This window comes from Molossus molossus, unplaced genomic scaffold (genome assembly GCF_014108415.1).
Source record: "Molossus molossus isolate mMolMol1 unplaced genomic scaffold, mMolMol1.p scaffold_m16_p_13, whole genome shotgun sequence".
NCBI lineage: Eukaryota > Metazoa > Chordata > Mammalia > Chiroptera > Molossidae > Molossus > Molossus molossus.
Window position 1 is genome coordinate 49,077,663 of NW_023425348.1, and position 24,212 is coordinate 49,101,874.

At 38.7% G+C, this 24,212-nt stretch overlaps 2 protein-coding genes across 7 annotated transcripts in view; both read left to right on the forward strand.

The window, feature by feature from the left end:
* Positions 1–24,212, forward strand: part of LOC118628341 (tripartite motif-containing protein 5-like) — a 131,603-nt gene that overhangs the window by 87,787 nt on the left and 19,604 nt on the right. Inside the window, exons 10-16 of one of the 6 annotated variants that reach the window (XM_036259226.1) lie at positions 5,961–6,002; positions 7,016–7,111; positions 7,759–7,989; positions 12,104–12,126; positions 13,334–13,434; positions 13,725–13,751; positions 14,015–15,195. The exons of 1 other annotated variant lie outside the window; for it this stretch is intronic. In XM_036259226.1, coding sequence (XP_036115119.1) covers positions 5,961–6,002; positions 7,016–7,111; positions 7,759–7,989; positions 12,104–12,126; positions 13,334–13,434; positions 13,725–13,751; positions 14,015–14,604 — 1,110 coding nt within the window. In that variant the 3' untranslated portion in view covers positions 14,605–15,195. Of the gene's footprint in view, positions 1–5,960; positions 6,449–7,015; positions 7,112–7,758; positions 7,990–12,103; positions 12,127–13,333; positions 13,435–13,724; positions 13,752–14,014; positions 15,209–24,212 lie in introns of those variants that run through there. 4 more of the 6 variants (XM_036259228.1, XM_036259230.1, XM_036259227.1 and 1 more) reach the window with 4 other exon arrangements.
* The window catches only part of LOC118628343 (tripartite motif-containing protein 5-like), a 30,577-nt gene continuing 28,454 nt past the window's right edge, over positions 22,090–24,212 (forward strand). The window contains 1 exon segment of the mRNA XM_036259232.1: positions 22,090–22,252. Within this exon segment, the coding sequence (XP_036115125.1) occupies positions 22,181–22,252 (72 nt within the window). The 5' untranslated portion in view covers positions 22,090–22,180.

A 24,212-nucleotide genomic window follows, 5' to 3' on the forward strand; every position in this document is an offset into this window, starting at 1 on the left:
AGGTGATTATTGATATGCACTTATTTACTGCCATTTATGTTTAATGTGGTTATATTTTTCTTTCTATTTATTCTACTAGTTACAGCAGTCCTTTTAATATTTCTTGCAGTGTGGTTTCATGCTAATGTATAACCTTGACCTTTTTTTTTGTTTTTTTGTTTGTCTGGGAAACTCTTTATTTGACCTTCTATTTTGAAAGATAGCCTTGTTGGGTAGAGTAGTCTTGGATTCAGATCCTTGTATTTCAGGACCTTGATTACTTCATGCTATTCCCTTCTGGCCTGTAGTGTTTCTGTTGAGAAGTCAGCTGATAGCATTATGGGTTTTTTTTCTTTCTTTTTTTTTTTTTGTTGGTAACTTGTTGCTTATCTCTTGCTGCCTTTAGGATTCTCCCTTTGTCTTTAATTTTTGGCATTTTAATTACTATGTGTCTTGGTGTGGGCCTGTTTGGGTTCTTCTTACTTGTGGCTCTCTGTGCTTCTTGAACTTGAATATTTTCTTCCTTCACCAAATTAAGAAAGTTTTCTGTCACTATTTCTTCAAATATATTCTCTGACCTTTGCTCATTTTCTTCTTCTTTGGGGACTCCTATGGTGCGAATATTATTACTGTTCCAGTTGTCCCACAATTCCCTTAAACTGTCTTACTGTTTTTCAATTGTGTTTTTTCTCTTGGTTTTCTGATTGGTTGATTTTTTTGTACCCTGTCTGTAATTCACTGATCTGGTCCTCAGCTTCCTCTGCTCTGCTGTTTAGTCATTTCACTGTGTTCTTTATTTCTGCCATGTCATTCTTCATTTCTACTTGGTGTTTTTTCATTTCCAATTGGTTGATTTTCAGTGTTTTTATGTCTTTACTCCTGGTGTTAATGTCCTTACTCATGCTGGAGCTTCCTCAAGATCATGGCTCTGAATTCTAGCTCTGTTAACTTGCTTAACTGCATTTCATTTATCTCATCCTTGGTACAGGTCTCTTCTTTTTTCATTCGAGATTTGTTTCTTTGTTTCACCATTTTGGCTATCTTAGTGGATTTTGGAGTCTGCCAAATTTTTTTCTGTAGGTGTTGGTGTTATGCTGTTTGTGGCTCCTTCTGCTGGGTTTGGATGAGTGTGGGAGGACCCACTTTAAACACCACTACTGTCAAGTCTTACTTTCCTTGGTAGAGTTCCAAGACCAGGAATGGTTCTGCTATTCTTTAGCTTTTTGCCTGGAAGCTACTTGTCATGGTAACTTGAAGATCTGTTGGGTTCTCAGTTGAATAAAAAACTCCCTGAGGTTTTCAGAGTAAAGGTATTTCCAGAGGGTGTAGCAGATGGTTGTTGATAATGAGCCTCAATTTTCATTTCAGTGGCCCACCTGGATGTGGTTCAATCTCTGAGGGAGGGAACACTGCCTCTCCTCAGAGCCCTCAGAAAGAATAAGATGGCCACAGTCTTCTGTGGCTGCAACTCAGCAAAAGTTCTGAGCACCCTCCAAATTCTGAATGTTTCAAAACAGTTCCAGTGCAATATGCCCTCCCTCTGCCAGAGCCCAAGTTGAGGAGCTATGGCTATTTTAGTGCTCTGTCCCGGCTCTCTGCACTGTGGATCAGGCTTGGGAGCTTAACCCTGAGGGCACTGCTCACAGCTAAGACCACTGCTGTCCTTGGGCTCCCAGCCCCACTCTCACACCTTTGCAATTCCACCAGGATCGATTCGGTGTCCCTGGTTATGTGGTCCTCGCAAACTGCTTTTCTGTTGCTTCTTCCCAACGATTTGTCTTTGTTTTAGTTTTAATTCCAGTTTGGTCCTGGGAGATGGTCTGTTTAGCTTCTATTCACCCCGCCACCAATTTGAAATCCCAGGAGTCTAGATCTTGTTGATTATTGTTTGTTTTTATCAGTGATTTAACTTTGTTGATTTTAAAATAAAATATTTACCCTGCATTTTTCAGGGTAAGAAATCTATGACAATTTTTATTAACCCTAATATAGATCTTGTCATCTATATTAAATAAGTCTAGTTCAGAGATTTCATTATAGTTTTTCTATACAATTTGCCATTTCTGCCACTGATCTCCCCTTTAAAAATGTTCTATCACTATCTAGTTCCTGGAATAATTTGAAATTACGTACTCTTTCAGCCAATAATCTGTATATTGCAAAATGAGATTTAACTTTCCACCTATTACCAATTGATATTTGCCTTAAAAAAAATCATAAGACTAGGAAAATCCTTCAGTATTGTTCCCTCCTTCCACATGTCTATTTGTCTGTACACCATAGACTCTGACTGCCTTTCTCACACTCTGGTGCCTCCAGGTTTAGTTCTCTCTCTCTGTCTCTCTCTCACACACACACATACACACACACACTTCCTCACCTGATCTGAGGATGTTGACATGCTCCACATTCCAGCACATTATGTTCTGGGTTGCAGGGAAAATGAATCCTCCTCTGGGCTTTGTGTTTTCAGGTCAGACAGGACATTTCTTGCGTATAGAAGAACAAGATTAAATATCTTTTATTTTGGGCTATGTGTAGTTAATATTTTTTATTTGAGAAATCCTTGGGGCAAAGTAAAAGTTAATGTTGTTAAAGCATGATAGTGGAGATACAGTAAACGCAAATCCCAGTGAGCCTTAGGAAGAAAACAGAAGATATGAGAAATTGTTGGTTTAAATTTCAAAGGAGAATCATAGATATGTGCATAATACCAGAAGAAGAGCTGAATTTCATTATGTGACAGAGAAATTTGTTATAATTAGGAATAGTTTATAGGAAGCATGATTTATCACCTAGATGCTCAATTCAGTTAAAATTATATGTACAGTGATATATCTTTATATCTACGTATCACTCTTTCAGTGCAACACATTCTAATAGATATGAGGCATAAGTAACAAATGAAACTGGCAGTTGTAGGTGCAAGGTGGGTTGTGCAGGAGATCACTAATGACAGCACAAGGCTAGGCTCCCCACTACAGTCTTCATATTGCCTTCTAATCATGTGTTTTCATTTTCTAACCCCAGGTACACTAACTGAGTTATGACCTTTAGGAGTAATCCTTATTCCTGACTTGGAAAACGTGGGACTAGTAAATCCCAAAAAATCCTTGCAAGAAAGCCCTAGAGAAGGAGCTTCTGGAGTCTCCCTGTGCCACAGCCCAGGCTTCTGGACCAGTTCTGCACAGACTAGTAGAGAAGAGAGCTATGCCTGGCTCTGCTCAGGAACAAAAGGAGAGAGTTTGGAAAAGAAAGCAGAAAGTCACAGAGTACTTTGAAGTTTTGTAATCTAACACCTATAAGTATAATGATGTAGGATTTCATCATGTCTGGTCTCATGAATTCCTAGTGCTCTGTCTTCTCTGGGTTTGTGAGCCTTAACAGTGTGACAATGACCATGCTCTGGAGCTTCTTTTGTATTTACTAGTCCCAAATGTTTTCCAAGTTCAAACCCAAAGATGTACTGCAGTTCCTGAAAAATCACTAAGCTTGCTCATCTTATTCTTGGTCCATGTCTCACCCAGAAACAGAGGTCACCTGAGAGATCAGAAACAGCAGAAGCACATAGGAAGAATGTCCATACATTTGATATAACATAATGAGATGCTTGTTGGTGTTAATCGCCTGAAAAGATACCACAAGAAGTGTCATGACAACAAGATCCTTAGATTCATGAGAAAGAGAGTTAAAGTAGGGAAGAAGTGGTGTGTCTTTATTTACTTCTTCCTCATTTAAAGACATAGCTTTCTCCAGGAATGAGCTGCACCTCAGCCTGAATCACTCAGTTAAAACTTATTTTTCTCTTTCTTTCTTCTTTTATAATGTAAGTTTTTATTGATTTTTCAGAGAGAGGAAGGGAGATACAGGAACACTTATGAGAGAAATATTCAAAGATCAGCTGCCTCCTGCTCACCCCTCACTGGGAGTCGGCCCACCACCTGGGCCTGTGCTTTGACCTAAAATCCATCCAGTGACTTCTTGGTGCATGGGGATGATGCTCAACCAACTGAGCCACACCATCTGGGCTGGGCCGTCCTTCCTTCCTTCCTTCCTTCCTTCCTTCCTTCCTTCCTTCCTTCCTTCCTTCCTTCCTCTTTCTTCTTCCATCCTTCCTTCCTTTCTTTCTTTTTCTCTTTCTTTCTTTCTTTCTTTCTTTCTTTCTTTCTTTCTTTCTTTCTTTCTTTTTCTCTTTCTTTCTTTTTCTCTTTCTTTCTTTTTCTCTTTCTTTCTTTTTCTCTTTCTTTCTTTCTTTCTTTCTTTCTTTCTTTCTTTCTTTCTTTCTTTCTTTCTTTCTTTCTTTCCCCTCCCTCCTTCCCTCCCTCCCTTCCTTCCTTCTTCCCTCCCTTCCTTCCTTCCTTCCTTCCTTCCTTCCTTCCTTCCTTCCTTCCTTCCTTCCTTCCTTCCTTCCTTCCTTCCTTCCTTTTTCCCTCTCTCTCCCACTCACCCTCCCTCCCTCTCTCTTTTTTTCTTTCTCTCTCTTCCTCCCTCCTTCCCTCCTTTTCTCCCCCCCCTTCTCTCTTTTTTTCATTTTATATTGCTTCTCCTTATCAGACCCGCTATTACTAAATTAAGGATGACATTGTGCATTCCCACCTGTGCAACATTCTCCTTGTACCCTTAAGTGACCAAGTAATTATTAGGCACACATGTTATGAAATTGCAATGTTCAGCTGAGTCATGGTCATTATCATGATTTACCTGTGTCACTTAGCACATAATTTTAGAATTTTTCATTCCATATTAGTCAGGGTTGTCCAGAGTAACAGAATGAATACCACATATAGGCTTCACATAAATGAAAAAGGTTAATTATCAGAAATTGGCTAATGTGATTGTGGCATCTGAATAGTTCCTGGCCCTGCTGTTTGCAAATGAAGACCCAAAAAATCTGGTACTGAAATTTAGTCCAAGCTCAAAAGTTTGAGACCCAGGGTAGTTAATGGTGTTAGTCCTAGGAAACCTATATCCCAAACCAAGCAGGCAGGTAGAAAGCAGAAGGAAGCCCTGCCCCTTTTTCCTTCCGCCTGTTTGTGCTGCTTATGCCCTCAATTTATTTTAATGAGTCCAAAGATCCAAATACTAATCTCATCTCTAAACAACACTGAGAAATAATGTTATATCTAATCAACCAGTGGCCATTCATGTTGACTCATAAAGTTATTTTTGACATTTATATTCCTGGTTCATTTTTAATATGTGAAGACTACAAAGATTGTGTTAAATAATATTAGATGACATTACTCAACAAATGCCACTTAATGAAGTTTGATCTTTGCCCTCCATTTAGAAAAAAGGTCATCTAGTCCTTTGAATCCAGGTTCTGACAGTCAGCATCAGGTGCCACCACTCTGTGACAGTGCATCTGGCTGACCACCTGAGGACATTTCAGATGTGGGCAGCCCTTCCCTCTCACTTGGCTGACAGGACACAGACTCACTTAGCTTAGCTACAAGATCCAGGACAGGAGGGAGCTTCCAGGATCACTGCCTCTGGGGAGCCTTAAGTGAGGGTCCTCACTGTGATAAAGGAGGAAGTTCTTTTCCTCCTCCTGACATGTCATTTGTAAGGGAACAAAATGGGGTTAATGTGGGTGAAATTGCACAGCTCAGAGAAGCCTACCTCCGCAAAAGATGAATTACTTTGTTTCCCTCTGCTCTCTGAGCAGTCCCTGGAGGCTGGTCGCCCACCCAAAACTGTATATCCCATTGCTTCAGACCATGGGGCATCGAAATGCACCCTCTTCCACATAGCCACTGGAGCCTGGTGCTCTAGGGTCAAACTGTATGATGGCTGACAAGGCCCAATGATTTGGATGGGGGCTTGGGGGCAGAAGGCACTCCAGTAGAGTTGGAGTGGTGGGGCAGTGGTAATCACCCTAAGATTGTATATTTGTTCATGGCCCATCCCTGATTTGTACACAATTGGTGACATTTATTCCTCCTCTTCTTATTCTGCACCCCTTTAACCTTTCCCATCAGGCTGAAATATATGAGCAAGAGGAACCTTGGATACCAGAACAGGTAGGAGCAGGGGAGCAGCTGCAATGGCTTCAGGAGTCCTGCTGAACATAACGGAGGAGGCAACCTGCCCCATCTGCCTGGATCTCCTGAAAACACCCATGTGTCTGGACTGTGGGCACAGCTTCTGCCAAGCCTGCATCACTACCAACAACAGATTGTCCATGATGGGCCAGGAAGGAGAGAGCCACTGCCCAGTGTGCAGACTAAGTTACCAGCCTGGGAATCTGCGCCCTAATGTGCATTTGTCCAATATAGTGGAGAGGCTTAGGAAGGTCAAGTGTAGCCCAGAAAAGGACCAAAAGAGAGATCTCTGTGTGCGCCATGGAGAGAAACTCCTGCTGTTCTGTAAGGAGGAAGAGAAGATCATTTGCTGGCTTTGCGAGCGGTCTCAAGAGCACCGTGGTCACCACACATTCCTCATGGAGGAGGTTGCCCAGGAGTACAAGGTAACAGACCAGGATTCAGGAAAGACAGGGCCCAAAATAGTACTTGATGTGAAAGCTGCACTTTGCATTTGACTCTCATTACCTTGCCACCATATCCCGAGGCCTGTGATCACTTTTATTTCTATGCTCAGGTTCCAAGGTCTGAAGGATATTTCTGATGAGCAGACTCTAAATCAAAAGTACATATTTTTATACCTTGTCCTAATAGGTAGAGGTTTGGTGCCCAAGTAAAGTTGTCATTTTCCCTTTGGACAGCAGGGGTAACAAGGCTACTGGGGGGATCAAGACCTAAGTTCTTTCTTTACCACAAGATCAAGTTTCTTCTTCCAGGACATAGAGAATGATGAGTCTTTTCTTGACATGGGAATGGTGACTTCTATCATCTGAATCTTAAAGAGCATATTCACCACACTAGGTTTCCTTCAAATCACAGATTGTAATTGCTAGTTCACCATTTCTGTAAACTCTAGACTCTTTAGAGATCAACCTGATTTCCTCCCCATGTATCCTCTCTTCTGAAGCCGAGAAAGCCAATACTTTGACCTCAGTGCAATTCCTCTCTCACAGGAGTACCTCCAGGAAGGCCTTAAATCACTGAAGGCGGAACAGCAGAAAGCTGAGCAAATGGGAGCCGACCTCGAAAAACAGAGAACTTCCTGGAGGGTAGGAGAAGACACTTCCAAAGAAAGTCACACAGGAATCTGGGCAGGACCTGGGTTGTTAGTCACAAGGAGCTCCTTTCCTTCTTTTTTCTTGATGGTTGATATATCCAGTTTCATTAATTAGCCATTCTTTATTCTTCCCATGATAGGGGTGGGGCTTGCATTGAACATGTCACAAAGTAACAGAGATATCTGTAGGTTGGTTATTCTCATTGAGAGACACTGTGGTGAGGACGGCTAGTGCATTCTGTATTCATTTCTGTCATTACTTTATGCCTGTAACTCTTGCAGGGAAAGACAATTGCCCATGGCTCATGGCTCTGTCTCTGGTGCTCAACATTAGGAAGAGGGTGAGGATGGGGGACAGGAGTAATAGAGGGAGGCATGACTGTCCTGGGCAGCTCTGTGAAATCTGAGACACACCCAGGTGGCCTTATTTGGTTCTGACTAGCCTCATTAATGTTGAACTGAAGACATTATTTTGGAATGTGATGGAGATGAAATAATAGGAAATATCAGCCTCCACGAGAATTCCTTCCTTGCTTCCATCTCCTTTTCCTCTGAGAACATCCGAATCAAATACTTCTATTTTTGTCCCCAGCCTCTGCCTGATGCCTGACTCCCTCTCTCTTTTTCTCATTCTTAAAGGATCTAATAGAAAATGATAGGCAAAGTATCCAGGATTCTTTTAAAAAACTGAGAGAATTCGTGGACAGTGAGGAGCAGAAGATGCTGAAAATGCTGAAGGAGGAGGAGACAGATGTTCTCAATGACTTGGCTCAGACTGAGTGTGAGCTGGTCCAGCAGAGCCAGTTGTTGAAAAATCTCATCTCAGATCTGGAAAATCGGCTGCAGGGGTCAACACTAGAGATGATGCAGGTAAGACTCGGGAATAAGCCCCAGTATGTGAACTTGAGGAAAATAAAGACTAAGTTTCCTCTTCTGCTATGTGGCTGTGTTTTTTCTGGTGATGATACTGAAGTTCCTTTGGACTTGCAGTAACCCTTCCCTGCATCTATTTCAGAGGTTCTAGAAATAATTAAATGCATGAATAGCTAGCGAAAATCTAATTTTATTAATGTATCAACTACAGTGCAAAAGTGACTCTGGGGAGAAGATCCATTGTGTCCAAATATATTCAGTAGGCCCTATATCACTTGATCTAATCTAATTTTTTTTTTTTTTTTTTTGCATATACCTCTTCAAGATCCTAGGTGTTCTTTTTTTGTTTGTTTTTTAATGGAATGAGTTGAGATTTTTCTTTACTTTCTAAATTTTATGAATAAACAATTGTGAAGAATTATTATTATTTATTCTTTAATTATTCAATAGATTCACTAGTGAAGCCATCTCACTCTTATGATTTTTGGTGGGGAGAGATGGGAAGGTTCAAAATATTGTATTACTTATATTAAGTTTTCTTTTTTTTTTAATGTTTCTTGAGTCAGTGTTTGATGATTTATGTCTTTGTAGAAATTTATCCATTCTAAGCTGTCAAATTTGTAAACATGTAATTAGTCATAATTTCTTAGAGTCTCTCATTTCTACAGTATTTACAGTAATGACCCATTTTTATTCCTGATTTTATTGATTTTGAGGGGTCAATTTAGTTACATTTGGTTAATTTTGTTGATGCTTTTCAAGAATAACCTTTATTGCTTTATTTATTTATTTACTTTTAACCTTTCTATATCATAGATTTCTGCTCTGACTTCTATAGTTTGCTTCATGTATATGTATAAATGCACTTGCCTGCATGATTTTGCTGTCTCTGTTGTGTTTAACTTACTGTTCTTTTTCCTTTCCTGAAAGTGATATTTTTGCCACTAGTCTGACATAATGTCTCTTGTTACAGTTTTTAATGATATAAATGTATTGTTTTAGCTATATTCTTTACTATTGGATTATTTACTTGTTCTTTTGATTCAATACAACTTATTTTCAAATTTTGTTTGGTACTTTCATCTTAACCATTGAAATATTTGAAACTGTGTTTTCTAATTTACAGACATGGTGATTTTTACTTTTTCTTCTGCTGCATATTTCAAATTTAACTCCTTTCTTATCAGAAAGCATATCTTTGATTATTTCAATCTTTTAAATGTATTGACAGTTCCCTTATGGTCTAAAATACAATATGTATATTTTTTATATGAAATTGAAAATAATGTGTATTGTGTATTCATAGTGAAAGAGTCCATACATGCCAGTTAGGTTGAGCTAGTTTATCATGCTGGTCACCTCTTCTATACCATGATGGTTTTCTTATTTATATTATTTATTTGTTGTTCTTTCTTTAAAGTATCTTTCATATTTATTGTATTACTGGTTTGGTGGTAAGAATCTCATTTAGCTTTTTCTTTTTGGGATGCTCTTTCTGTCTCCTTCAATTCTAAACACTAGCCTTGCTAGGTAGAGTCATCTAGATTGTAGGTCCTTGATTTTTGTAACTGAGTATTTCATTGCACTCCCTTCTGCCTGCAAAGTTTCCTTTGAGAAATCAGCTGATAATCTTATGGGAGCCTCCATGTAGGTAACTAACTGCTGTTGCTTTGCTGCTTTTAAGATTCTCTCTTGGTATTCTTTATTTATCACTGGGTCTTTCTATGCTATCTCCCTTTTTATGGTTCGTGTCTCTTTGCGGAAGTTTGCGGGGAGATTATCTATTCATTCTCTAAGTTCACTGACCATCTTTACAATGAGTGTTTAGAATTCTTCATGTGGGAGATTCTTTGCCTCCATTTTTATTAGTCAGTTTTCTGAAATTTTGTCCTTATATTTCATTTGGGACATGTTTCTTTATCTTCTTATTTTGGCTGCCTTTTTATGTTTATTTCTATATATTTGTATTATCTGCTGCATCTCTTTCTTGGCAGAGAGGCCTTATGTAGTGTGTGTCCCTTGGGGCCTGGAGGTGCAGTTTCTGCGTTCATCGTAACCATGTTCTGTAGGGGTGTACACTGTATGTGTTGTCTGTGCTCTCTTGTTATAGTTGAGCCTTGATTGCTGTAGGCACATCGGTGGGGAAGATAGCCCTCCAACTGAGTGGCTATCCCATTTCTTAATCTCCACACATGGGTGTGTTGCAAGCCAGTTTTATCTCCACCCTCCCACCAGTCTTCATATCCTTAGATAAAGGAGTTGTCTTCAGTTTATCATCATGTGGGTCTCAAGGGTGATTTCTCTATAATGTAGTTATAATGTTGATGTATTGAGAGGAAACATGCACAGTGTTTCCCTAGTCCACTATTTTATCTAAGATTCTCTTTTTTACTTTTGAAATATCTGTGTCTTTGAATCCAAAAGATGCCATTTGTAGATAGCAGAAATTGAAATTACTTTTATTCTAGTCCACCAATCTCTGTCTTTTAATTGGTGAATTAAGACTATAACATTTAGTGCAATTGTCAATGTAGTTATATTTAATTTACATTGTGTTATGAGCTTCTTATGTCACCTGCAATTATCATTGTTGTCTTTGTCATTGTACATCTTCTTTTCAGTTGAACAGATGTTTCCAGTAAAAAATGTTGTTTTAATATGTTTTATTTTTGTGGTGGTGGCTCAACTTAGAAATTGCATCCTATTTTATTATGATCTATGACAGATTAATATGAAATTAATTTCAGTAAAGTATGTATACTTGCCTCCAATATTGCTTGACTCATTGATACTTTTAATATATGGGCACTTGTTCTAATGTGGACCAACACTATGCAGGCCTTAGAATATTTTATATAACTGGGAAGACCACTTACCTTTTTGTGGGAAAATTTATATGAGAGATACTTGTTTATTTCTATGAACTGAGGATAAAATTAACACAGTGGGCGTATAAAGAATTTGGAGAATGACATAGACTAGATCCTGATGATGGTGTTTGAGCTTCAGAATTATGCTTTCATTAAAGTTACAGTTCACAAAATTCCTTTTCTCTACTTCATCTAGTTTTAATTTTGTGTGTGTGTCTGAGAGATACCAAAACAAGGTCCAAATACATAAGAGCAAAACAATTTTTTGTTGTTTTGCTTTTGCATCCTTGGACCTAGCAGTTGGCCTAGTTTTCTGTGCCATGCAAAAAATCTGAGACAAAGGAGATGAAAGATATTTGTGCGTATCTGTTCAACAAAATATACCTATGATGATAAAGAAGTTCCGATAACTAAAAACAGTTAACCAAATGGACTAAACTATTTTGTTAGACATTAATATCCAGTAAATGTTGTACTGTTTAGAACAACTGAGTGGATACTTGTGACATGGACAATGGTGTTAAAAGAGGAGGTAATTTGCTTCCTGAATAGTAAGTTCTATAGTAAACATCCTAAGTTACTGGTTCTTGTGGTTTCTTTACTTGGGATTATATAAACGTACATTTAAGAAACAAAATTGAGTAAAAATAAGTTCTTAGAAATAAATTACACATACATGCATGCTGAATTTAAGGGTGTGGATAAGATCAATGAGAGATAGTAGGTGAAACAAGAAGCAAGATATGAGAAACACTGACATTAGTATATTTATTAGTTTGTACCCTCAGCAGAAGCCATGTAAACTGCTTGAGGAAAGCTATAACTACTGATCTTTGATTTTCCCAATTAGGGCATAATGCTGCTCAAGTAACAGTACACCACTTCACATGTGTATTGATAAATGAAAAAACCATGAGTTCTTCAAATAATCTCATGAGGCACCTTGTGAACATGGTGAAAATATCATGGACCTCATGCTTTTCTCCTAAATATGTCTCATCTCCAGGTACTGGAAGCTCAAGCCATACTTCCACAGGGGTCAAAGTTGTTTCTATATTTCAGTAACCCTACAACTCGACATGACTCTTCTGAAATGATTGACCTGTGTCTTGTCTTTACTATCCACTCTCACGTTAGGACCATCTCTATTTCCTCCAGATCAGGGTGTTTGTGGAGATGTGATGAAGCTTAATCAGTGAGGAGAACTTATTCTTGACTCATGTTTTCTCTTTCCTCCCTAGGATGTGAATAGCATCATGAAAAGGTAGGTGTGGAAGACCAGAGATGTTCTTTTTTGTGCTGTGAAAAGAGGCTTAAATTGTTTAATGTTATCTGGTGGTTAATTAGAGCAAACTATTGTTCAAGGCAGATAAATTAAGAAGTAGTTTTATCTTAAATTTCTGTTCACCTATCATGATTTGAGTGTTCTATAACAATCGAGAAGGAACCAGATTCAATGGTAGGGAATTTACTTTGGGAAAAGTTGAAGACTTTGGGTTACTAGCAGTTAAGGATAATATATTGCAATATCAGACCTATGTGACTTCATAAATTTTATTCACTCAGTGTGCCTGTATTTTACTCAGATTTCTGCATTTCATAGGTGATTGAATTATCATGGGAATGTCATGTCATCTTTGCCTCATAAGCACCCAGATTTTGAGACAACTCTTTTATATTTAAGGTCCTTCTCTGGCAATAGAAGGGATAAGGTCGTTCTGTGCGGTTCTCATTATTTACCCAAAACAGACTTGAATATCAAAGATTATCTTGACCCTTCTGTAAACAACTGATCCATCTTGATCGCATACTTTTGAGGCCAGAATGGAAGGGCATCATCTTTGTGTCTAAATTTGCTCCCCTACGTGACTACATCAGTCTCTTCCAAGCATATGACATTCTGACCACTATTAGTATAGTCTTTATAATGTCATGTTTTCCAAGTGTTATATTTTTTCCCCAGAGTAAATCTTGGATATTGTTCTGGGTGCCTCCCTTTCTGGGGAGTAGAATTTAAAGCTCTTGGTCCTACCCAGACAACATTACCACACTTGATATACATCAAACCACCGGAAGTCAGGTTCTGCAACCTCACTTTCTTGTCTTATTCCCGCTTATTTACATCCATGCCATGACTTTTCCTTGTATTAATTTATTTCAAGCTACTAAATTTGGCACGGTAAAGAAATCTACTAGTGCATATAATTTTATATGATTTTTAGAAATTAGAGAAAGAGAGGATAGTTATCATTTTGAAAGGAGTGAACTGTATTTCTGAGTGGTCAATGCTTTCCCACGTTCAAACAGCAGTTCACTGGGAAAGTGGATTAAGCACTTTTCTTCCGGCTACAAGGCCAGGGGTCCTAGAAACAAGACTCATGTGCTCATTGGGATGAATAGTAAAAAGCCATGGTTTTGGAGAGACAAAAAGTCAGAGGCATGGGGATCTTTTATTTTTTTGTCATCCTTAGGATTAAAACCTTCACTCTGATGAAGCCAAAAAATGTCTCCAAGATACAAGGAAGAGTATTCCAAGCTCCTGACCTGAACGGGATGCTGCAAGTCTTTCACGGTGAGGAATGCCAGAGCAAATGGGTGGGCTTTGAGATTCTTGTTATGTGTGGGTTGAACAGGGAGGAGGGTTCAGTTTCTGGGTGTGGACAGAGGAGACAAAGAAGGATGGATATCTCGTGCTGATGACACGGGCATATTCAATAGGGAATGACCAGCTGTCTTGTTCAGCTCTCATTCTTTTGTGTACTGCCTCACGTTGACCCCAGTCTTTCCCTGCTTTGGAGAGAAAATAGATTTTAATGTAGACTTTTGTGCCTATATTTAATATTATGGAATTTTTCATTTCAGGACTGACAGATGCGCAACGTTACTGGGGTAAGGAGAAATCACAGTATTATGAAGCCACCCTGTCCTCATCTTTCAGAATTTTGCATTTTCTACTAGGTCTCATGTGTTCAGACCCATGTTTTCCACCCCAGTATACACATACATATTATACTCCTGCAGCATTTTACTGCTCCTCAAGGACCAAACTAAGTTCTTCCCAATTTCCCACTCATTTCATTCTCAAAATTACTTATAATGTCATAAATGAAGGTACATCCTATTCCTTAACCAACCCTGTATTTTTTCTACAGTTCCTGTGACCCTGGATCCTTTCCTGCATAAATCAAATGTTATCATTTCTAAGGATCAGAGACAAGTGAGACCTGTTTTTTCTTCCAGAACACTTATTTTCCATCAGAGAAACCGTTATGAGGATTATGGTGTTCTGGGATCACCCCGTATTACATCAGGGAAACATTACTGGGACGTAGATGTGTCAGACAAATATGCCTGGGTTTTGGGAGTATATGGTGATAATTCCCCTGATGCTAATATGATGGGTTTTGTAAGACAAGGTAACTGTTATCAACATGTTTGCTCTCTATATCAACCTAAATATGGCTACTGGGTTATAGGGTTACAGAATCATTCCGAATATAAGGCTTTTGTGGATTCTGCCTCCTCCAATGCCTCAGCCTTAACCCTGTCCCTGACTGTTCCTCCCCAGCGTGTTGGGGTTTTCATAGACTACAATGCTGGCACTGTCTCATTTTTCAACATCTCTAACCATGGGTTTCTCATCTATAAATTCTCTTCCTGTTCCTTTCCTGAGAATATTTTTCCATATTTCAATCCTATGAAATGTGTTGCCCCCATGACACTGTGTTCTCCAAGGTCTTAAACCTCTTTCACCCTCACCCACTTCTATGTAGTGCCTCTTGCCTTGGCTACATTTAATGGACTGAGTTTATCTGTACCACTTTTACCATCTTTTGCTACCTTTTTTTTTTTCTAATTGAACACCCTTAGATCACCAATAGGGTGTACAATGTGACTCGTGTCATATTTTTTCCCAGTATCTTGTTTGAATTAGTAGGGAATCCTAATTCATCATTTTCTATAATCATAAAGAAAATGGCTATTGCCTCATTAAAAATAGAGACATGTATGGAGGTAGCATCTCTGCCAATTTTTACATCCGCCACCTTTGAGAAGATGAAGGAAAGCTTTTCAACAATGTTTGTGTATCATTGAAGAGCTGTATACAAGTCAGTCACTACAGAGTGAGTCCTTAGGGGTGTGTCTGTTTACGCATGATATTCCTTATTCATCAGGGAATGAAGGAGAAAATATTATAAGTAGTATCTTCTAACATTGTAAACTTTGTGTCCTCATTTGTCTGAGTTCATGTCCAATCTCTCCAAATATGCACAGTGAACCTTGAATAAAATACCTTAATTTTGATTTTGTTTTATTTTTTTTAACAATCCTGGTAATAAAACCACACCATCGTGAGGATCACTATGAAAAAAATGTCATTAAGTGTATAACTTGTAACTGTCTCAACAGAATAAACGTTTTCTCTACTAATTTCTGAGAAATAGAAGCTGTGTCAATGTCTCATGAAGCAGGTTGTGTCTTCAGGGTACTAGAGGTTTTTACTGAAGTCTCATGTTTCAGAACCCTGATCCCTCTGAGCTGCTGTCTAGACCACTCCTGCTCTGCCAGTGATAGATAAGGGTGAGTGTGTGTGCATGTGTGTGTGTGTGTGACAGTGAGAATCATTTCAATTCTTGTGTTACTTACTGTGAGTCCTAATGAAATAAACTAAACTTTAGAGGATTCAGTTTCACATTTGTAAAAAATATGAAATATACTTAATGTATTATTGTGAAAATCAACACAATGTTTTCATTTCTTATACTTTCTATTGAACTTTTAGAGGAAAGGAGAGAGATTTAGAAACATCAATGTGAGAGAAACATTAATCAGCTGCCTCCTGCATGCCCCCTACTGGGGGCACTGGGACCTCCCATCCACACTCAGTCCACTGAGCCACATGGCCGGGCTAACAGAACGTTTTTATTTTTTAAATTTATTTTTTATTTCATAATTTTTTAAAATATGTTTTTATTGATTTTTTTTTAGAGAGAGAGGAAGGGAGAAAGAGAAACATCAATGAGAGAAAGCTACATCCATCAGCGCCCTACTGGGGATCGAGCCAGCAACCCAGGCATGTGCCCTGACAGGGAATCAAATGTACTTGCTGTGAATTACTAGCAATAATCCTCAGTGACTGACAAATCAACTCCAGGGACATTTTTCTTTGGTTACTGCAATGCCAGTCCTCCAATTTAGGATTAACTCCCTAGCTACAAGGAAAAAGAGACCTGAACTTTTAGAGACAAAGTATTTTTTAGTTCCATGGCACCACCAATGTCAAGAATACTCAAGCTCTGCATCTAGTAAATACCCCCCCCACACACACACACACGCACCACATACGTATTCACAGGAATTATTTGCTTTCAGTTGCTTTCTCCTTATTGGTCTCACTCCTTCTAGCAGGCTGACAGACTATGGCAGTCTTCAGGATGGAAGATAAGCCTGTTCCTCCTGCCACCCCAGTGGGAGGGAGCAGAGTTGAATCTGCACTGGATGTTCATGCAGGCCTTGGTGGGACCCCATATCCAGTCTTCAGAAACAGTCGATTTATTGTTCTGAGTAAACTGTATAAGTAGATTTACTGGTTTTAGGGTCAGTGTATTTTATGCCATTACAAACAGCCAGATTTTTTTCAAGTGTCCAGTTTTCATTCTCACACTTGAGAAAGAACAGGATGATTGGGCATCTGGTGGTAAGTGCAAAGATATACTGTAGAGTGATTTCTGATATAATCTATATTTAATCTACAAGTGTTGTTGACAATTGAAGGGAGGTGGAGAGCCCCCCATGTGGAATGTTTTTCTGTGGAGTGCACAGCAAAGAATAGGATGTGTGCCCCCACAAATCACATGGTCGTTGCTTTACTGCTGCCTCCCTTTGCATCTGTTCTGAGCCACATTTGGCGCCCCAGTGAACTAATGTGTTCGCTCCAGACTCTGTATGAGATGTTCCTATGAAAGATGCTTTTGGAATGAGAAGAAACATATTTTTTTGTTGTTAATAAGTTTCTACACTGAAGTTGGCTCTTTACCAGGTGTTTCTCTTTAGCCCCCAAGAAAACCCTTTCTTTCAAAACTCAAACCACAACACCTAATATGCATTTTTTAGTAGTGGAGGTAGGGTCACTTTGGGCTGAAAAGCCTTGGACCCATCTATAATTTGAAAACACCAGATATAATGAGGACTTAATGTCTTTGAGCTTGTCTGTGAAGAGAGTATAAAAATGTTATCTGGAAAATATTGGAAAAAATCAGAAGCCCAGGAGAGGGTTGGAGGGCAAGGGGAGTGGTGCTGGTGTCCTGGGACCTCCTCTGAGACATTAGATTTAAGGTGGAGAGACCCCAGTGAGGAAATCAGAGCTGTTCAGGTAAAGGCAAGCATCAGCTAATAGGAAAAATGAATGAACCTTACTCCTTCGATCACCCAAAGGCCATATCCAGAGCTAACCATATTGCTGTGGTCAATATTCCATCATACGATGTTCTGAGGCCCAGGGAATAAGCCACCTTCTCAGTTCTCTGTGTTCCCTTCAGTCCCTACATCTCCTGATGGAGAGAAGTTCTGCCACTTTGGGCATCTTCTTTTTAACTGTTTAGGACTGAAAACAACAGAGGACACAGGAATCTGTGTGCTTAGAATGTGGTGGTGAAGGTAAACGACAGGACTGAGATATGTGTCTGAGGACATCTTAGCAACAAAACAAAATATGAGAAGAATTGTTCATTAAAATTTGTCAAGGAGTTTACACAAATGCTAATAACACCAGAATTTGACTATGACCATAGCAATTATGTTCACAGCAACACCACCAATAGAAAAGAACCATGATTATCATCAGCATGTTCAATGTAATTAAAATATCTCTAGCAATAAGAGTATGTCTATTTCAATGCCATTCCCATCTAATATATATAATATAATATATACATAGTATTTTGTAATATCTGACACAATAAGGAATGCCATAAAGAAGGTCCCTTTGCCTTTGTAATTCTTACTGTTGGGTGTAGGGCTGCATGAAGAAGGACACTCAATATAGTATTATCTTATGAGAAAGATGATAAAGCAAAAAACGCCAGCTCTCAGAATGTAATCCATGCAAAATTGGCATGCTTATCATTGCACTTTAAAGCACCACCAGTTTATTTGTTAGAAATAACTTCATTCACACCCTTGAAACTAAAACTGTCGACATGATTCAGCCATACGCCTATGTAAATTTCACTCCTACCTCAGAGACATGTGAAATCAAGAAGATTCCATGGGGCAAGGTTAGCGTACTCAACTGTGGGAAACAAGTAATACCAAATTATCTGCGCTTTAATTAGAAAATCATCAACGTTTCAGTCGCCCTCCCTGTCTCTTTAAGTTAATGGTGAAGATTGCCCAGCTCTGACACTTGTCTGTCAGGGATCCTTGTCTGGATCTTCGACCATCTTGTAGCTGCAGCTCGTGAAACATATTCTCAGAAGAAAAGATTGATAATAGGGCATGACAAACTGTACAGGAAATAGAAATGTTTCTCTTCTGATTTTGTAAATTAAACTTATTTGTAGTTTTTTTTTTTTAATTTTTATTATAGTACTATGTCATGCATAGGTTGTACTTTCTTTTAAATTTATTTTCAATTTTAATTTTAATACATTTATCAGTTCTGCTTTTGATTGATGGTGTAAAAAGGACCAAATGTTTCCCAAAGAAGGTAGGGAAGAGGACGGTTATGGAGGTGTGAGTGCCATCCTGAGAAAGACTCCACTAGAAGAGCACCACCTGTTAACCTCCATGCTCTTCCTGCCTCCTAGTTGCTGGTGCCATGTCAATGACACACCTGTATCACATTGGGTCTGGAAGGCTTCCTTCTCTGGCCTGTCTAGGTCAGGAACAAAAACTGGTAATTAACTGCTGGACCACAAAATTCAGTGGTGTTGTGGAAACATTTTTTAAAATTAATTAATTAATTTTATTTTATTACAGATGTTTCTCCTTTTCCCCCCATTGACACTCTCCTCCCACCCCCTCCCCACCTTGTTCCCAGCTTTGTTGTCCATGTCCATTGGTCATGCATACATGCACGTAAGTTCTGTGGTTTATTTCTCCCCGCCACCCCCTCTTGTGGAGATTGTCAGTCTAAATCCAACCTCCATGTCTCTGGGACTACCCTGTTCTTCAGACTGTTATGTTCATTATATTCCACAAATAAGTGAGATCATATGGTACTTGTCTTTCTCTGTTTGGCTTGTTTTGCTTAGGATAATACTTTCCAGGTCCCTTCATGTTATCTCAAAGGATAAGAGATCTTTCTTTCTTACAGCTGCATGGTACTCCATTGTGTATATGTTCCACAGCTTTTTTATCCATTCGTCTACTGATGGACATTTGCACTGTCTCCAGATCTTAGCTATTATAAATAGTCTTGCTACTAACATGGGGGTACATATATTCATTTCGGTTGTTGTTTTAGGGTTCTTAGGGTATATTCCTGGAAGTGGAATGACTGGGTTAAATGGCAGTTTAATTTTTAATTTTTTGAGGTAACACCATAATATTTTCCATAGTGGCTGCACCACACTGCATTCCCACCAGCAGTGAACTAGACTCCCCTTTTCTCCACACAACACTTGTTGTTTGATCATTTGTTGATGGCGGCCATTCTGACAGGTGTGAAGTGATACCTCATTTTTGTTTTAATTTGCATCTCTCTGATAAGTGATGTTGAGCATTTCTTTATATGCCTCTTAGCCATTTGTATGTCCTGTTTGGAGAAGTGTCTATTTAGGTCCTTTGCCCATTTTTTAATTGGGTTCTTTGTCTTCCTCTTGTTGAGTTATATGAACACTCTATATTTTGTAAATTAACCCCTTATCTGATATATCATTTGCAATTATGCTCTCCCATAGAGTGGGTTCCCTTTCCATTTTGACAGCTGTACCTTTTGCTATGCAGAAGCTTTTGTTTGATGTAGTCCCACATGTTCATTTTCTCCTTTGTTTCTGTTGCCTTAGGTGATGTATCAGTGAATATTCTGCTGCGTATGATGTCTGAAATTTTTTTTGCCTACATTTTCTTCTAGGATTGTTATGGATTCATGACTCACATTTAAGTCTTTTATCCATTTTGAGTATATTTTTCTGTATGGTGTAAGTTGATGATCTAGTTCTTCTTTTGCATGTAGCTGTCCAATTTTCCCAACACCATTTATTAAAGAGGCTATCTTTACTCCACTGTATGCTCTTGCCACCTTTGTCAAATGTTAATTGAGCATATTGTCTTGGGTCCATTTCTGAGTTCTCTATTCTGTTCTATTGATCTATCTGCCTGTTCTTGTGCCAGTGCCAGGCTATTTTGTTTAGAGTGGCTTTGTAGTATAACCTGAAATCTGGTAATGTGATCCATACTACTTTGTTCTTCTTTTTCAAGATTGCTGTGGCTATTCAGGGTCTTTTTTTTTTTGTTCTGTATGAGCTTTTGAAGTATTTATTCTAGTTCTGTGAAGTATGTCCTTGGTATTTTGATGGGGATTGCATTGAATCTATAAATTGCTTTGAGTAGCATGGACATTTTAATGATGTTAATTCTTCCAATCCTTAGCTAGACTCACCAAGAAACAAAGAGAGAGAACCCCAATACACAAAATCAGAAATAAAAGAGGAGAAAAAAATAACTGACATTACAGAAATACAAAGTATTGTTAAATATTATGAACCATTATACGGCAACAGATTCAACAATCTAAGCGAAATGGACAAATTTCTAGAAAAACATAGTCTCCCTAAACTGATCCAGGAAGAGATAAAAAACTTGAACAGAACAATAAAAACAAAAGAATTTGAAGATGTAATCAAGATTCTCCCAGAAAACAAAAAGCTAGGCCTGGATTGCTTCACCAGGGAATTTTACCGAACATTCAATGAAGAACTAATACCCATTCTCCTCAAACTTTTTCAAGAAATTCAAGAAGGATAACGTCCATACTCGTTTTATGAGACCAGCATAATTCTAATTCCAAAACTAGAGAAAGACACGACAAAGAAAGAAAACTACAAGACAATATCCCATTGATGGCAAAATCGTGAACAAAATACTACCAAAAGAAATCCAACAATACATCAAAAAATTATTCACCATGACCAAGTGGGCTGTATCTCAGCAATGCAAGTCTCGTACAATATTCTCAAATCAATAAATGTGATACACCACATAAACAAAATGAAAGATAAAAATCATATGATCATATCAATAGATGCTGAAAAACCATTCGATAAAGCCAGCACCAATTTCTGATAAAAGCACTCAGCAATTTGGGAATAAAGGGATTATATCTTGACATAATAAAGGCCATATATAGAAGACCTACAGCCAACATCATACTCAATGGGCAAAAACTAAGAGCATTTCCCTTAAAACAGGAACAAGACAAAAATGCCCACTTTCGCCACTCTTATTTAACATAGTACTAGAAATCCTAGCCACAGCAATCAGACAGGAAGAAAAAATAAAAGGGATACAAATTGTAAAGAAGGAAGTGAAACTGTCATTATTGGCAGATGACATGTTATTATACATAGAAAACCCCAAAGACTCCATCAAAAATTAATAGACTTAATAAATGAATTTGGCAAAGTAGCAGGATACAAAATTAACGTCAACAAATCGACGGCATTCTTATACACCAATGATGAACACACAGAAAGAGAAACTAAAAAAACAATCCCATTTACCGTTGCAGCAAAAAAATTAAGATAGCTAGGAATAAACTTAACCAAATAAATAAAGAACCTATTCACAGAAAACTACAGGAAACATTTTTTTCAATAGGTTCAAACATTTACTAAATAGTAGGTCTTTCAACTGCTGTTTAGAAAGTAGAATGTTTTACAAAATGTCAGTTTACCTTCCCAAATGGTAGCTGTTACCACTGAGTTATAATGAACTGAGTTCTACCACTGATTATCCTCCCATCACACTATGCTTTACTAAGGGCAGGGACCCAGACTTTCTGGATCATGATTTTATCCCTAGTAAGTATCGTGGGACATAAATACAAAATAAGCTTAAATAATACTTATAGAGTTCAATTAAATTGTGAGTGTTCAGGCAAGCTGTAGAATGTATCATTTTAATTAATACTCTGATTCAAATATTATTGCTGAAATAATCTACAAAAGGGATAAAAACATAGTGATTGAGTGCGGAGCTTGTTAGATTTTAGAACATACTGAAGCATCAACTTCCCCAAGTGCCCTCGGTGGTGACTTCCCGTTGGTGGTGTTCTTAAGGTTCTGTTCAGCTTCCTGTGTTTTATTTTCAGTCCTATGAACTTCACTTTCATTTCTCACTCGTCTCTGGTGGGGGAACTTCTCTGTGAAAAGCTGTTTTCTGTCTTGGTGAGTGAATCTTGACCAGACTTACACCTGATATTCTCCACTGAGTAAAGACTCGTGTACCTCTACTAAAAGTAAGTGGGCTGGTTTCTAAGGACAAGGACAGGAGGCTTTGAGGGAGCAGACTGATGTGTTTGGTGTCTCAAACTGGGGTTCTGCAGCTGCTCTCCTCGTAGGTGTCTCTTCTGGTGGCGGGAAAGAGGAACCCTGAGTCTGGGGAAAGAGTGATCCTTAAAGAAGGGAGGGTTAAAAGAGCAAAGAGTCTTACTTGTTTCTTGAATGGACCATTTTCTCTCTAGGTTGAGTTAACCTCATCGTTTTCCAATTCTGTAGTTTGAAATTTCTACCTTTTCATTGTGAGCCAGAATTCTCTCTCTCTCTTTTTTTTTTTTTTTTCCCTCACAAATGTAATAACCTGCTCCTATCACTTTGTCCTGATTAAATAAGCAAAAAGCCAACTATGAAGCTTTCAGAGGCAACCTGAGGAAGTACCAGCTGGCCTGATACTCCTCTAAATGAATGTGTCCTCTAAGCGAATTTGTTAGTTTTTAGAACTTAGATAATAGAATAAATAGCAGGATAGATGTATGCTGACCCAGTTCACCCAATTCCCTTTTGTCTCAGCTCCCTCCCACCTCTGTTCCTTCCTGCTTTTCGCTAACTGCCTCCACTTCTGTACCCGTAGCTCGCTTACTCTCCTAAACTCTCGAATAACCCCTGTCCTATGTAAGCAACCCTCCTCCTGAGCTTGGGGCTGCAGTTCTCCTCGGCGAAGGTTGGCTGCAGTCCCTGCGCAGCTAATAAAGCTCCTAATATTCAAAATTACTTTGTGTCCCAGTGAGGTTGATTCTCCTGGGTTACAACAACAAACAGAAAATCCCTTCCTCCTTTTCTCCAGGGAAGCCTGTGAGATGGAGCCCTGTTTTCCCTCTTCATTAAGCCCAACCTCCACCAGAGGGCCAGCAGAAGTGAGAGGCCTAATCTGGATGCTAGTGGGAGGGACTGGATCCTAGCAGCTCTGCCAGGGATCAGATCCTGTTGAAGCTGGTCCTTTTACTCTTTTGATAAATTTCCATTACTTTTTTTCTCCATATGTTGATTCTTTTGTTTAAACTTATATTTATTGGAAATGTATGACAAATGTCCCTCCTTTTCCCCCTATTGACCCCCTGCTCCCTGCTCATGCCCCTGTCTTGCCCCTACCCTGCCTTCCCCACTCTATTGCCTGTGTCCATTGGTTATACATATATATTTATAAGTTCTTTGGTTTATCACTTCCTGTGCCCCACCACACCTCCATTGCCTTTGAGGTTTGTCACTCTAACAACAAATTTGTACTTCTTAATTTCTTTACCTTTTCACCCATCCCCTCAAACTCTCCTATCTGGCAACAAACAAAAAGTTCTCTATATCTATGTGTCTATTTCTGTTCAGCTTGTTCATTTTGTTTGTAGATTCAATTGTTGATAGATATTCATTTATTGCCATTTCATAGTTCATATTTTTTATCTTCTTTTTTTTGTGTGAAGACCCTTTAACATTTCATATAGTACTGCTTTGGGCATGATGAACTCCTTTAGCTTTGTCTTGTCTGGGTAACTCTTTGTACGTCCCTCAATTCTAAATGATAGCTTTGCAGGATAGAATAATCTTGGTTGTAGATTCTTGCTTTTCCTCACTTTGACTATTTCTTTCAACTCCCTTGCGGCTACAAAGTTTCTTTGAGAAATTCTGCTGACAGTCTTATGGGAGCTTTCTTGAAGGTAACAGACTGCTTTTCTCTTGCTGCTTTTAAGATTCTCTCTTTGTCTTTAAACTTTTGCATTTTGCTGATGATGTGTCTTGGTGTTGGCCTCTGGGGGTTCATTTTGCTTGTGACTCTCTATGCTTCCTGGACTTGTATGTCTGTTTTCTTCACCAAGTTAGGGAAGTTCTCTGTCATTATTTTTTTAAATAACTTTTC